This window comes from Lagopus muta, chromosome 1 (assembly GCF_023343835.1).
Source record: "Lagopus muta isolate bLagMut1 chromosome 1, bLagMut1 primary, whole genome shotgun sequence".
NCBI classification, from domain to species: domain Eukaryota; kingdom Metazoa; phylum Chordata; class Aves; order Galliformes; family Phasianidae; genus Lagopus; species Lagopus muta.
In genome coordinates, this window is record NC_064433.1 from 151,033,851 (window position 1) to 151,047,419 (window position 13,569).

The window sequence follows — 13,569 nt, forward strand, 5'->3', positions numbered from 1 at the left end:
TTGCCTTTGCTGCTTAAGCTGTGGTTGTGACACAACGTGAAAGCACCAAAGCTGACCCCAGCTGTGGCCCAACACGTATAATCACCGGGTACATTTGTACTGTCTGGCTATCTCCATGCATACATCCACTGGCTTGGTGAAGATTCTCAAAAGTCGAACTACCTGATATAAAGCCTAATAAACCCTCCTGACACCAATTTCAGTTATCTTCCATGGGATTTGGAAGATGGCCTATTCTGAACTACAGCAGATTTTATAGGACTGTAGCATAGGTCCCTGTGAAGAAAGGAAATCTGCAGAGCTAAGAGAAAAAATTGAATGGTGTGTATTTTAAAAAATGTAACTGCTTTGACACGACTTAAGTCATCGGAAAGTGAAATAACCTATGTTTATTTCAATCACAAGCAAGTATCAATAAAAGTCTTTAAATTCGTTATATGTCTTCACCAGGTAACCCGAAGAATGAAGAAGGTTTTCCACATTTTATTTATTTTATTTTTTTTGCTTTGTCAGATGCGGTGTATTTATGGTGTATGTATGTGCTTCCATTTTCCAAGTTTCCTTCAGCTTTTGTTGATGAGGACACCATCCCCAGAACTGCTCTGAGCAGCTTCCACTTGGGTTTCTATACACACTGTGGCCTGCTGTGAAGCTGTGAAGGAACCACTCAAGATTCACTTTTTCAGCCAACTTCTGCCTTTCCCTCTGTGGAGCTCATGAAAGTAATAGGCCTGCTTAAAATACAGGAACAGATGATTACAAAACCACAAATAAGATAGGAGTAACTACACCAGATGTAGAGACGGAAGTACAGAGGAACTCTTTAATCAAGTAATGGGAGTGGATGCTCCTGCAGAGATAACCTTGTTTAGATAATCAAACATTTTGTCCTCTTCTTGTAAGATAAGTATAATTATCTAACAGTTCCCATTCTCCTTAAAGATGTTGTAATTCTATTAAACACAGTTCTTGAAATTTTGGTTGTGCAAAAAGATCCTGGAGTAATGAAGGAGATACAATGCCACAGGTCCCTCTGTGAGGCAGCAAGAACGGTGGGTTTATGGAATAGGAGATGGGACTCCTCAAGGATCAGGTAAATTCTTTCTTTCCTTCAGTCCTTGATTTTCTCACCTACAAAATGGTCTTAGTGACATCTGTTGTAAATTACTTTGAGATCAGTGGGGAAAGCTGTGATAGAATGCCTAGCATTTTAATTATGGTTGTTGATATTGCCATTACAACCAGGAGAATTTGAAGACAGTTCTATGCAGATCTGATATCAGGATATTCCACGATCATTACTTTTTTTCTTTTTTTTTTAAATTGATGCAACAATGTAAAGAGTGGGTATTTTTGTTGTTGTTTTCTGATTTTCAGGTAAATGATGGGCTAAACACCAGTTTTGCGTGCCCATGCAATCCCTATGCAGTTTTGTAACACCCATTCTACATCCTTTTGATGCAAAATTCCCTCATCTCTAGCAAATAGTACCATACTGCATTATGTCACCTCCACTTTCACAGTGTTCTTGTGTGTCACCTTGATCAACATGAGAAGTTCTCAGCTGAGGAAAAAAAGCATCTCGGCATGTAGCAGAACAACGATACAATTTTTAACAATTACTCAGTTTCCTGCCTTTGGTTTGCAGCAGATCTATAAAGTCTTGTACATATTCCTTGGCTGGCTTGCAAGCTTTTTACTACCTGTTGTTAATCTCTGATAGCAATTTTTTTGTGAAATCCAGCCTCCAGTGAAGAAAAGTAGCTTATGTTCTGGGAGCAGCACGAAAATCCATGACATCTACCTCACCCTTTGAAGACAAGCGGGTGTCCTGCCCTTTTCCAGCTACACTGCTTGCAGTACACAAGATATTCATTTACCTTTCCACTACATTGCAGTTTAGGGCTAGTCTGGGTATCTCTACATCAGTGGTTTTCTAACTGTGATCTGTGGATTCCTACAGACTAGTTCTAAATGGGAGGTCTTATAATTTTCTTTAAAAGAAACTACACTTCCCTTATTTTTTTTTTCTTTCAAAATGTAGAAGTCTGCAAACTGAAGACTTTTGAAAACAACTGCTGCAAACTGTGCCACAATAGAGATATAATCTCTTCAGAAAACCTGCTTATCCTCAGATTTCCCATAACTGCTGACATTGAATCACAGAATTGTAGGGGTTGGAGAGGACCTCTGGAAATCAAATCCAATCCCACTGCTAAAAGCAGGTTCCCTCTGATAGGTTGCCCAGGAAAGCGTCCAGGTAGATTTTGATTATGTCCAGAGAAGGAGACTGCACAGCCTCTCCGGACAGCTTGTTCCAGTGCTCTGAACACAAGCATAATTGATCTGTTCTGTTCCTTCTAAGTCACTTTAATTCCAGGTCAACACACAAGTGTCTGCATCTTGTTGAAAAATATGTTGGGAATTTCCAAACTGGTACTTGCTTACTAGTATTTTAATAGGCAATTAGTTTTTGCATAAAATTCTAGTATCATCAAGCCCAGCATTATCTAGCCTCTAAGTGAAATAAGGCTAGAGAGTGCAGCATTTAAAATGCTGACAGACGTGGCTTGCCTGTGCTGCCATCCTCATGATTTCAGCCAAAGCAATTGAAAATTTTAGGAGGAAAATCTCAGGGCAAACAAATACATAATAAAAAGCTTTCCATAAATCCTGTTTAGCAAATAAACTGCACTTAGTCCTGTCCACACCAAATTGTCCCACTTTTGAAAATTGGGTCTTGAGGCCCTTGAAAAGAGAGAACTAATTATAAATTAGTTGTATAAACTGGAAAGGTTTATAAAGTTGAATTCCAAAAAACCAGTGCTGATTTTATCAAGGCTACAAATATAACCCAATAACATTGAACAGCACATCAAAGAACACACGAGCTTTATTAGAACAATTTACATGCAAAAGCTCTACATTATATTATAAATACTAAATGCACATATTCTTCAGTACAATTTCAGAAGAATCAAAAAAGGGATTTGTTTATCGTTTAAGTTTACATAAGTATAGTTGGTATTCAGCAAGAAAAGCAACTGTCCCTCCTTATACAGGAGCAGCCATCAGATGGGGAGAAGTCACATAGGCCTATGTCACCTCTAAGGATACTTAAGGAAGGTGGTAATCATTAGCCAGATCTGAATGACTTAATCCCAGAAGATCTGGCTTCACTGACAGCAGGAGGCCAACTTTCAGTAGATGCAGAGCAGGCGTATTCCAAACTAGAGTGGCATTTATTCTGGTTTGCACGCTGTACCCTGTTCCACCAGCATAGGTTCCCAGGAGCATGGTGGACGTGGTGCCTTCACTAATTTTTCACTCTGAAGGGTTCCTGGGATTTCTTTAGGAAAAGTTACACTGAAAATCACAACAGCAAAAACAGTGGTTTTGAATCACAAAAACATTCTTTTTTTAACTTTAAAAAAAAAAAAAAGTCCAGCTATTCATAGTAAGGTGAGTTTGACTTCTCTATTTCTCTGTGTGACACATCTAAGTGTCCTGGTCTGCCCTGAATCTCTCAATGAAGTATCAGCAGGCAAAAGGCTTCACAGCTCATCACAAGCTACTTTAAAAAAAATAATAAAAAAAAAAATCATGTAACTCTCTTAAGTACATTACCTTTTTTTAGAGTTGCAAACAGGAAAGGCAGTCAATTAAAGGTTTAAGTTTCTAAGGAAATGCAGAGCATTAGAAGTGGTGTGCAGCCAAACTTAGTCCTTTCAGGATGTGCAGAATCAATATCCTTCTATCAGTGCATTAGCTCATGAGATAATGCACAAAGAGTTCCGGAGGTCAGCAGATTTACTGCGCATTCATTCCCTTGCAGGAATCAATTCCCTGTGAATGAGCTCCCTTTTACTTTACAAAAAGGAGGGACATAACAACCTGTTGTCAGGTCCGGGGTCAGAAAATTAATTCAACCCAAATCTTAAGAGACAATTTCAGAGCATTGCAGAAAAGTTTCAACCATTTCAGATGGATCGCACATCACAGACCTTCCTCTGCCTGACCCTTCACAGGAAGTCTCTGAATTTGTGTATAGACTGGATATAAGGAAAAAGGTTTTATGATAAAGGTGATATACTGGAACAGGTTACCCAGAGGCGGTGGATGCTCTGTCCCAGGAGACATCCAAGGTCAGGCTGGACGGGGTTCTGAGCAACCTGATGCAGCTGTAGGTGTCCCTGTTCATTGCAGGGGAGTTGGACCAGATGGTCTTTGAGGGTTCCTTACAACTCTATTTTATTCTTCTGTGACATTGATACTATTCTAATGTAAATGTGTGTGTTTGTGCATACATGTATGTACAACAGGCATATTCCTCTGCTGAGAATGAATGCAAGACCTTCATCTGCACAAACAAGGGTTAAAAGTAAAATAAAACAAATTAAGTCATGCAGTGGTTAGAGCAAGCCACTAGGGGAAACATAGTCACATGCATTGAACCACTGTCCCTGACAAGAAATGTGCAATGAGAGAGAGATGTAATCCTGTGAAGGTTGGTCCCAAAGAATCATCAGATCAAAGGTCTGAAAATTCAACTTTGAGATCCCAGTATGAGAATATATGTATGTGTGTGCTTAATGCTGTAGATGTGTGGATTAGTTTTGGTTCCTCCTACGCATGCTAAGTTTGTGCACAAATCTTTGTAGGTTTAGTGCTTCTTTTTCAAACTAAACAGCGCTGTGATGCTGCGTACTTGATTTTTTGCTTTTCTAAAATGCTTTTCTATAACACTGATACTTCATTTTGCACACGTGAGTGGTTCTGTGAAAGAAAATAGCTCCACTGCTTTCATATCTGTCGGTGGGACAGCTCACTGCATTATGTGTCCACACCTGCACTGCTGATTTCACTACTGACTGCCAACTTGTAAAACATGGTATAGTGGATTTTCCAATTTACACACTATTTATGTGCTCAGTTTATATGCTGTGAAACAATCTAGCAGGCTTTCCCATATCCATAGGCTTGTACACAGCGTTCCCTACCTAGTTTTGCCTTTACTAAGTTTCAAGGTGAAATTAAATCAACATTGTTCTTGTCTTTTCCTACATTAACCCGTGCTCATCCCTCCCAGATAAATCCCATGGATTTCCCGGCGCAGTCTGAACGTAGCGCACACCTCTGAGGATGCCCAGGTCCTTCCTCAGCAAATCCCACACACTGCTGGCGGCCCCGTGGATCCGCAGGGGGTTCTGTGCCCCGCACCGCGCTCTGCCCGCGGTGCCCCGCGCTCCCTCTGGCGGGGAGCGGCAGCGCCGCCGCCTCCCGCCCCGGGGGCCCCGCGGTGCCTGAGGGGCACTGCTCGGGAACTGCGGGGTGAGGAGGTGGGACGGGAGGGCGCACGAAGGAAGGTGCACTGAACTGTGGCCGTCCCATAGAGAAACTGTGAGAAATAACGCGCAGCTTCACAATATTACTATGATATCGACTTAGAAAATGTTGAAAACCTGAAGGCCGGCGGTGTACTACACTGCCTTCTCCACCACGTCCCCCACCCCCATTTTTATTAAGTGACCCCTCAGTCAAGCAGCGGTGACAGCAGGTGGAGAAGAGGAAGTGCTGCCAACTGCCTGCAGCATTAGAAAGAGTTCTCAGGGCTTTCGCCCCGAGAACCGCCCGTGTAAATAACGCGCCACATCGCTGCTCGGCACGCCGGGTATATTTTAAGCAGGGCCACACGTGATAGGGGTGTACGAGCGCTCTGTGCATGCCGACGTGGATACGCCGCTGTGCGCGCTTAAAGACACACGCGGGCGGCGCGGAGTGCCCGGGCCCCGCGGCACTGTAGCCCGTGCGGAGGGGACCGGCTGCGGCCGTGCCTAGGGAACCCCGCACACAAACAGCCACTTCTGTCAGCTGCCCGTTGGCCGCGTTCCGCACACAAGTGAGAATCCATTACAACGGAAGTTTCATAAAAGCGACCGAAATTACAAATTAACGACGCTAAGAAGCAGTCCTCTGGGGGCTGTGGGAGACCCCGCTGTGCCCCTGCCGCCGCCCGCCCCGCGCTGCCCGCGGGCCCCGCTCCGCGCCGCCGTGCCGCCTCCTCGCGTTAATCCGCGGCACAATGCCGCGGGCAATAAGCGGCCCTTCCTGCTGCCGGTTGGGGGGGTAGGGAGCAGAGAGTTTTAAACTTTTATTCCATAGAGGGGATTTAAAAAAAAAAAAAAAAAAAAAAAAAGGAAAAAAGAAAACACCGCTGGGGGAGGGGAAGCACCTGGGAATGGGTCTCCCGCTCCCCCCGGGGAAAGTAGCTCCCCTCGGCCGCCCTGCAGTCCGATCGCTGCCGGCCCCTGGATAAACACGCGAGCACAAAAGCAGCCCCGAGCGCCGTGTGGCCGCGCACGGAGCTGCCTCCTGTGAGAACAGGCTGCGGCCGGGCCCGGAGAGGGGCGCGGGGCTCCGCGCGGCACCGGGGCCCGACGGGAGCGGGGCCGAGGCTGGGAGCGGGGCCGCGGTTGTGGTGGAAGCGGCGGCAGCAATGCCCTTTTGAATGCCTCCCGCAGCTCGGAGTGCTGGCAGGGCGCTGGGAGCGCCAGTGAATGTAGCCCCGCAGAGCCAATGAGCTGGGACCGGATGCGATATATCCTCTGGGACAACAACTGCTCTGTTCCTCCTCAGATCCACATGACGCCATTTACTGCTGCTTTTGCAGAGAGATCACCCTACCTCCTCCGGAAAGAAAAAGAGAGAGAGGGAGAGAGAGAGCAAGCAGAAAAACGCCGAGCCCCTCCAGCTCAGATCTCAAACCTTCCTCCTCCTCCTCCTCCACCTCCTCCAAACACACAACAACAACCACCACCACAAATCCGCTGCGCTCCCCAAACACCCCCCCCCCGCTCGCAAACCGCAGAGCCGCCTGCAACACACACACACATACACGCACACACACACACACACACACACGCTCGCAGAGGGAGCGAGAAAGCCGAGGGAGAGAGGGAGAGGAGCGTGCGGCGAGCGGCGTTCGGCAGCGCGGCCCCCCTGTCCGGCTGCTGCTGCTGCTTCCTCGGAGGAGCTCGCTGGAAGAAAGCTTTGCCATCGGATTTTAGATCCACTTGATTTTGTTTTCTGTGGCTTTCCCCTTCCTCTCGATCCTTTGCAACGGCAGAAAAAAAAAAAAAAAGAAAAAAAAAAAAAGTGACTCGGTGCTGGCGGTTCGGCCTCCTGTTCATTGAGGGAGAAAAAGGAAAGTGTGTGTGAGTGAGTTCTTTGGAGGAGCACAGAAAACCCACCCAGATCCGGAGAGGTGTTCTGATTATTACTATAGCACATAGGCGCACACACGTTCTTACAGTCGATCTGGGCAGAGGGACTGACTTTGCTCCGGACTTTTTGCACGCTGATCGTTCTGATTCTCATTTGCAAGTTGGACGAAAGCAGAGTTTGGAAAAGAACTTTTTTTTTTTTGCTTTAGGGCTGGATTTATTTGCAAACCGCAGGAAGAAGAAAATACAACAGAGAGAGGGGTTTGGTGCAGCGCCGCGATCACGGTGAGAGCCTTTTCCTTCTTTGCAAAACAAGCTTTTCAGTAACCCCCCTAGCCCCCCCGCGCTGCTCCAAGAAAACTCGTGGAAATGTTTGAGGCCGATTCCTTTTCCTCTCGCACAGGTTCTCCCTCTCTCCCCTTCCCCTCTCCTTCCTTTCCCAGAGAAGAGCCGGAGGTGGAATTTCGGAGCGCTTTCTCTCCGGGGAGGGTTTTGAGGGCTGCGCTATATTTGCGCCCCGTCGCGCTGCTCCGGGGGGCGCGAGGCTGCGCGGGGGCGGAAGGCTGCGCGGGCGCGCACGCGTGCCCGGGGGGCTGCGGGGAGGCGGGGGCCGCGTTCTCCCGGCTGTGGGGAGCCGGGCACGGGCGGTGCTGCCCCGGGGGAGGCGCAGGGAGGGCGCTGCGGGGCCGCCGGTGCCCCGGGCCCGGGGGAGCGCCGTGATTGACGCCCGTGTGTGGTGGCGTCGGGAGATCCGTGCCATTCGGAAGTGAGTGCACGGCTGGTGTGTAAATACATCTGTGCGGCTGCGGGTGCGTGCGTATTTCTCGCGCGGTGAAACTTAATTCGATCCATGAGACGGGGAAATTTCTTCCCCAGGTTCTACTTCGCAGAGTTCGTGTGTGGAGGGGAAGAAAGACTTTTTCTTTTTTTTGTGTGGGTTTACTGTGTAAACCCCCCTTCCCCCCCCTTCAACTCCAATATATATATTTATCTGCTGGTGTTCTCAGCAAGTTACTTGTGTGTCAGCTTGTCAGCTTGCCCCACCCTGATGTAAAGTCCCTTTTGCCCTAATCCAGAGTCTGATGGCACACTCTGTCCTTAATGCGGGTTTCAAAGCCCTGTGAAAGCAGGGAGGGTGGCGGGGGTGTGTGCGGGGCGGTGGGGGTGGTGTGCTGCGCGGCTCCGAACACGACGCAGTAACTCCCGGGCAGGGACCGCTTCGCCCGAGGCCCCCTCCGCGATGCGGGGATTTTCCACACGCAGCACGCAGAAGCCCCTTGAGTTTGCCACTTCCCCAGACATGCGAAGACGAAAACCGCCCCCCCGCTCGCCCTTCTGCCAATCCCAGCCAGGAGTAGGCAGCGCTCGTGGTACTTGAGCTGTTCGAGAGTGGACTTTGGTTTCTGTAAGTGGGGAACGGTGTTATCGCCCACATGCACACACAGAAAGGCTAAGAGCTGGAAGGGTGCTGGGTAACAGGGAGAGCTTTCCCTCAGAGATTTCGGGCATGGTTGCAAATGAAGGTGCTGGAGGCTTACGTCTTGTCCCGTTAGGGTCTGTCAGGGGGAATAAGGAAACATGGCCCGGATCGGGCTGACATTGCCTCCTGGGCAGGGGCGGGAGGCTCAAGTTCGGACAGTTCGTTCGGCGACTGAAAGAGTGCTCAGAGCAAGGCGGGGAGGGGGAAGGGGGTGGCAATCTGCTTTCTGCCCGGCTGTCCCGGAGGTGCTGTCTCCAAGAGTCTGCGGGGCGCCGCGCATTGCCCAGCAGGGAAATGCTTCCTGAGCATCTCCCGGGGGAGGGCAAGGGGGAAGAGTTAAAAGGAAACATGGGTTTGACTTTCCTGATAAGGCGACTGCGGCCGCCCCCTCCCACCTCCCGGGCCGGGGATGTCTCCTGTTAATCTCCAGGTTGTCTGCACTCACGGGGCCGCCGCCTGCAGCCTCGGGGCTCTGCGTCCCACCTGCTGCGCTCCCACTGTGTGCCCGGATGCAGCCGCGCCGGGGGACGTCCGGCGTCCGAGGGGCTCCTGCACCGCGCTCGTCCCCTGCGCTCTGCAGGTCGGGGGCAGTCTGGCTTCTGCTCGGGGCTGTCAATTCTGCAGGAGTTGGCTCAGGGTCTGTGGGCTCCGGTCTGGATGCCTGGATATAGGGTTAGCAGTTCCTCTCGGGGATGGGAAGAGTATTTTATTTTATTTTAATCAGACGAGGGAATGCCTACTTTCTGAAACTTTCTGTACAGCAAAGGCTTGAATTTGAAGAAAACATAAGTAATGATGCTTCAAGATAAGCTTTTAAGACTTTTGGGGGAGCACCATGATACACTCTGCATGCAAAACTAGGAGTTGGCAATGTTTAAAATAGTCTCTCTTAAAGCCTAGATTTTTTGGGGAGGAAAAAGCACTTGAGGGGAGGGCACCAGGAGTTAAAAGGTTAAATGCTTTCTGCTGCTGTTAGAAGAAAGACAGTGTCTGGAGATGTTCATTGTTAAAGTGTTTGGCTATATTTTATTATACTGTGGTATAGTATTCTTGTTGGTAACTGATGTGTACAGAGTAACACTATGGTGCTCTCTCTAGGTATAATTGAAGACATTGTGTGGTCCTTGTAAGGAGCTTGGTTCCTGCTTGGGTTTTAATTGTAAAATATTGTTCTGGATTTTTGTGTAGGTAATTGGATTTAGGAACTGCTTTAAAATATGATAAAGGCAAAACAAATACTGAGTGATTCAGAGGTCTGAGCTTGAAACTTGTGCATATTTTAACGAGGTAGCAAGTTATGTGTAAGGCCCCATCTTTTGGGTCTTTTCCTGACTTCCCATTTAAATTCTGAAGTTTGCCTTTCAACTTTGTAGTTATTCATCCTTTAAAGCTATGTTAGCAACCAAGTAACCTCCTTGGGTGCTGATGTTATCTGATGGCATTATTCACGCCTCTCTACCAAAAGCCACTCTAAGTAATATTTGAGGTTTAGTTTCTGGAATTTTTTACACATTTTATAAATAACAAAACTGGTAGCATTGCTTTTTGTAGTATTGAGCCTTAAAATAACAATAGCAGTGGCGTACAAGTATGACACACACTAAAATATTGGAGAAAGATATTTTTACTTGTGCTGCTGAAGTTTTTGGTAGCACTAGCTCATTTAATGTCTAACCTCAAACATTTTATTGCTATTTAGTGTTTTTCTTGGGACCATTGGTATTAAACTAAAATTTCCTATTTACATCATGTAAAGTTTAATGTGTAAAGAGACTGGCCTACGAAAATATTATCCAGTTTTAAACAAAATTGGAGAATTATATGTCTGTCATCAACAGGTCACATTACACTTGCTAAATGCTTGCAGACTCTTTCTTATTTAATGTAAAATAAGTTTTTCAGTAGTATGGTGTGAAAAGAAGAGTCATTTAAAGGGGCTGGAACTTGGTCAGATTAGAGGCCGTGGTCTGGCAGGAGGATGGCCAGGGACATGTTAGTTACCAGGCATCATCCTTGGGCTTTCTAGAGCCACAGGTTGAAATGCATGGACCTAGAACAGAGTCTCTTTAAGCTCTCCCCAGGAGTAGTAGGGGGAGGCCAAGTAGAACGTACTTAGCTGACCAGCACTGCGCTTCCCCGAGCTGTGAATCCTTATTTAATGGCTGATGCATTACTTGAATGTGTGCAGTGCTGTGAAATCCCACAGGCTGCTGGAGAGCATGAGATGTGTTGCAATTAGTGAATCCTCTCTTTGTTGCTCCAGGATTTCAGATGTGTTCTAAGCCTGCTGGGGTGAGCACGCTTCCGGGCAGCGATGGAGATGAGAGCTCAGCATGGCAGCGGGTCGCAGGCCTTGCTACAGGCTCGGCGTGACAGTGGGAGGCCACATGGAGAGCCCGACCTGCGGGATGTCCTGACGCAGCAAGTCCACATCCTGTCCCTGGATCAGATCAGAGCCATCCGCAACACAAATGAGTACACAGAGGGACCGACGGTGGCTCCGCGGCCAGGGATCAAGTCTGCTCCTCGTCCAGTGAGCCAACCCAAAAATGAGAGGCCCCATGGTCTCCCTGAGCATCGCCATTTTAGCCGGGTTCAGCACACGCAAACGCACGCTTCTCCTCGGGCACCTCTGTCCCGCTCCATCAGCACAGTCAGCACGGGCTCGCGGAGCAGTACAAGGACAAGTACGAGCAGTAATTCCTCTGAACACAGACTTCTAGGATCATCTTCAGGGCCAGTTGCTGACGGGATAGTCTGCATGCAGCCCAAGTCTGAGCTCAAGTCGAGCGAGTTGAAGCCGCTGGGCAAAGAAGACTTGGGAGCACACAGCTACAGATGCGAGGACTGTGGGAAGTGCAAGTGCAAGGAGTGCACATATCCAAGGACCCTCCCATCGTGTTGGATTTGTGACAAACAGTGTCTTTGCTCAGCCCAGAACGTGGTTGATTACGGGACTTGCGTGTGCTGCGTGAAGGGCCTCTTCTATCACTGCTCCAATGATGACGAGGACAACTGTGCTGACAACCCCTGCTCTTGCAGTCAGTCGCACTGCTGCACTAGATGGTCAGCCATGGGTGTGGTGTCCCTCTTCCTGCCTTGCTTGTGGTGTTACCTGCCAGCCAAGGGTTGCCTTAAGTTGTGTCAGGGCTGTTACGACCGGGTCAATCGGCCTGGGTGCCGCTGTAAACACTCCAACACAGTTTGCTGCAAAGTTCCCAGTGTCCCCCCCAGGAACTTTGAAAAGCCAACATAGCATCACTTATCGGAAATAATCGAGTAATAAGGATTATCTTAACATATATGCAACCAACTAAGCAGCTATGGTCTTGGCACTGTAGTAGAAGGGTTGGGATACACTTAGCTGTTTGCAGTGACACGCTCTTCTCTGTGTGCCATCTTAATTGATAGGCTTGTTAGAATCCAACTAGTGGGATGCAGAATAAAAAAGGCAATGCAGTACATCGTGACCCACATATTGCATAAGCTAAAGCAACACAGACACTCCTAGGCAACTCCGTGGTTTGTGAATAGTACTTGCAAAATTTGTAAATTAGCAAATGACTCTCTTTTTTCATTGTTTTCTGCCAGAGATAATGTGCTATATTTTTGTATATACAATAATATTTTCAACTGTGAAAAATAAGTGGTGTCATAAAACATGGCACAGTCACAAAATATTATACTAATATGTTGTACATTCGGAAGAATGTGAATCAATCAGTATGTTTTTAGATTGTATTTTGTCTTACAGAAACCTATTACAAGACTCTGATTTCCTATTGGACTTCATGTATATTGTACAGTTACAGTAAAATTCAGCCTTTATTTTCTAATTTTTTCAACATATTGTTTAGTGTAAAGAATATTTATTTGAAGTTTTATTATTTTATAAAAAGAAATATTTATTTTAAGAGGCATCTTACAAGTGTCACCCCTTTTTATGAGGACGTCATAGTTGCTGCAAATAAGGGGTGAACGATGCATATGTTCACTATAAAATAGAAAATATATTAACGTTTGAAATTAAACTGGGCTACTTGTCATTTTTTCCCCTATTTATTGTTTTGAGTTGGGAAAATCAGTACTTTAAATTGCAGACTTTGAAGTAATATAGCTACGGTGAGTCTAATCTGACCATCTGGAAAATCAGAATAAGACTTTTAAACATAATTTTGCTTCTTTGTTCAATGCTTCACCTGAATGTAATGCAGGATTTTAACTTCCTTTACACAAATGTCACATATGCTGGTCCTGCACCTGAGAAGGAAAATGAACATAGGAAAATGCATTGATTTATTCCAGACTAGCAATAATGGGCACTGAAAGATTGACCTATTCTGTAAGTGATGAGCTTTTGTGCTTCAGATCGGAAATAAGTAATCATTCACAAAAAATGTTAGGTTTGCACAGCTTTACTCAAAGAGGGGGGAAAAAAGGGGAAGATTGATACCGTCAGTGCAAAAAGCTTGCGGGATTATTTGCTAAAAGCAGAAGAATATGCCACAGGGAATGATAGATGTGAACGCAGTCCAGCCTTGTGTCAAACATTTGCCTCACTTGTATGAAGAAAGTTGCTAGATTTGTCATTTGTGGCAGTTACCTTCCACTGAGGTCAAAATCCTTTCGCTGCCAAGTTTCCCACCGGAAGTCTAGAGAATGATTTACCTTTCTTTATTAACAAACTATCATTTCCTGTTCTGAGCACGTCTCTCCAAGTTCAGAGGTCTTAATGTTGAATTTTATTTATACATTTATTAAGCTGGCATTTAAGAAATAGTTGTAAGTATTTTTAAGCTGACACTTAGAAAAATCTCACAGCCTTTTCTGAACCCCCTCCAACAAAAACAAGTTATAACTAATAAA

General features: G+C 46.6%; 1 protein-coding gene across 4 annotated transcripts; it reads left to right on the forward strand.

Annotated features, from left to right (window-relative positions):
• Positions 1-977: 977 nt before the first annotated feature.
• SPRY2 (sprouty RTK signaling antagonist 2) lies at positions 978-12,728 on the forward strand. 4 transcript variants are annotated; one of them, XM_048946320.1, is made up of 3 exons: positions 978-1,093; positions 7,433-7,508; positions 10,967-12,728. In XM_048946320.1, the coding sequence occupies exon 3, from the start codon at positions 11,018-11,020 to the stop codon at positions 11,957-11,959; it is 942 nt and encodes a 313-aa protein (XP_048802277.1). In that variant the 5' UTR covers positions 978-1,093; positions 7,433-7,508; positions 10,967-11,017; the 3' UTR covers positions 11,960-12,728. The 4 variants fall into 4 exon arrangements, with proteins under 4 accessions (XP_048802277.1, XP_048802266.1, XP_048802291.1 ...); XM_048946309.1 differs by lacking the exon at positions 978-1,093 and having other exon boundaries at positions 6,299-7,508; XM_048946334.1 differs by lacking the exons at positions 978-1,093; positions 7,433-7,508 and adding an exon at positions 8,402-8,628.
• Positions 12,729-13,569: the final 841 nt, after the last annotated feature.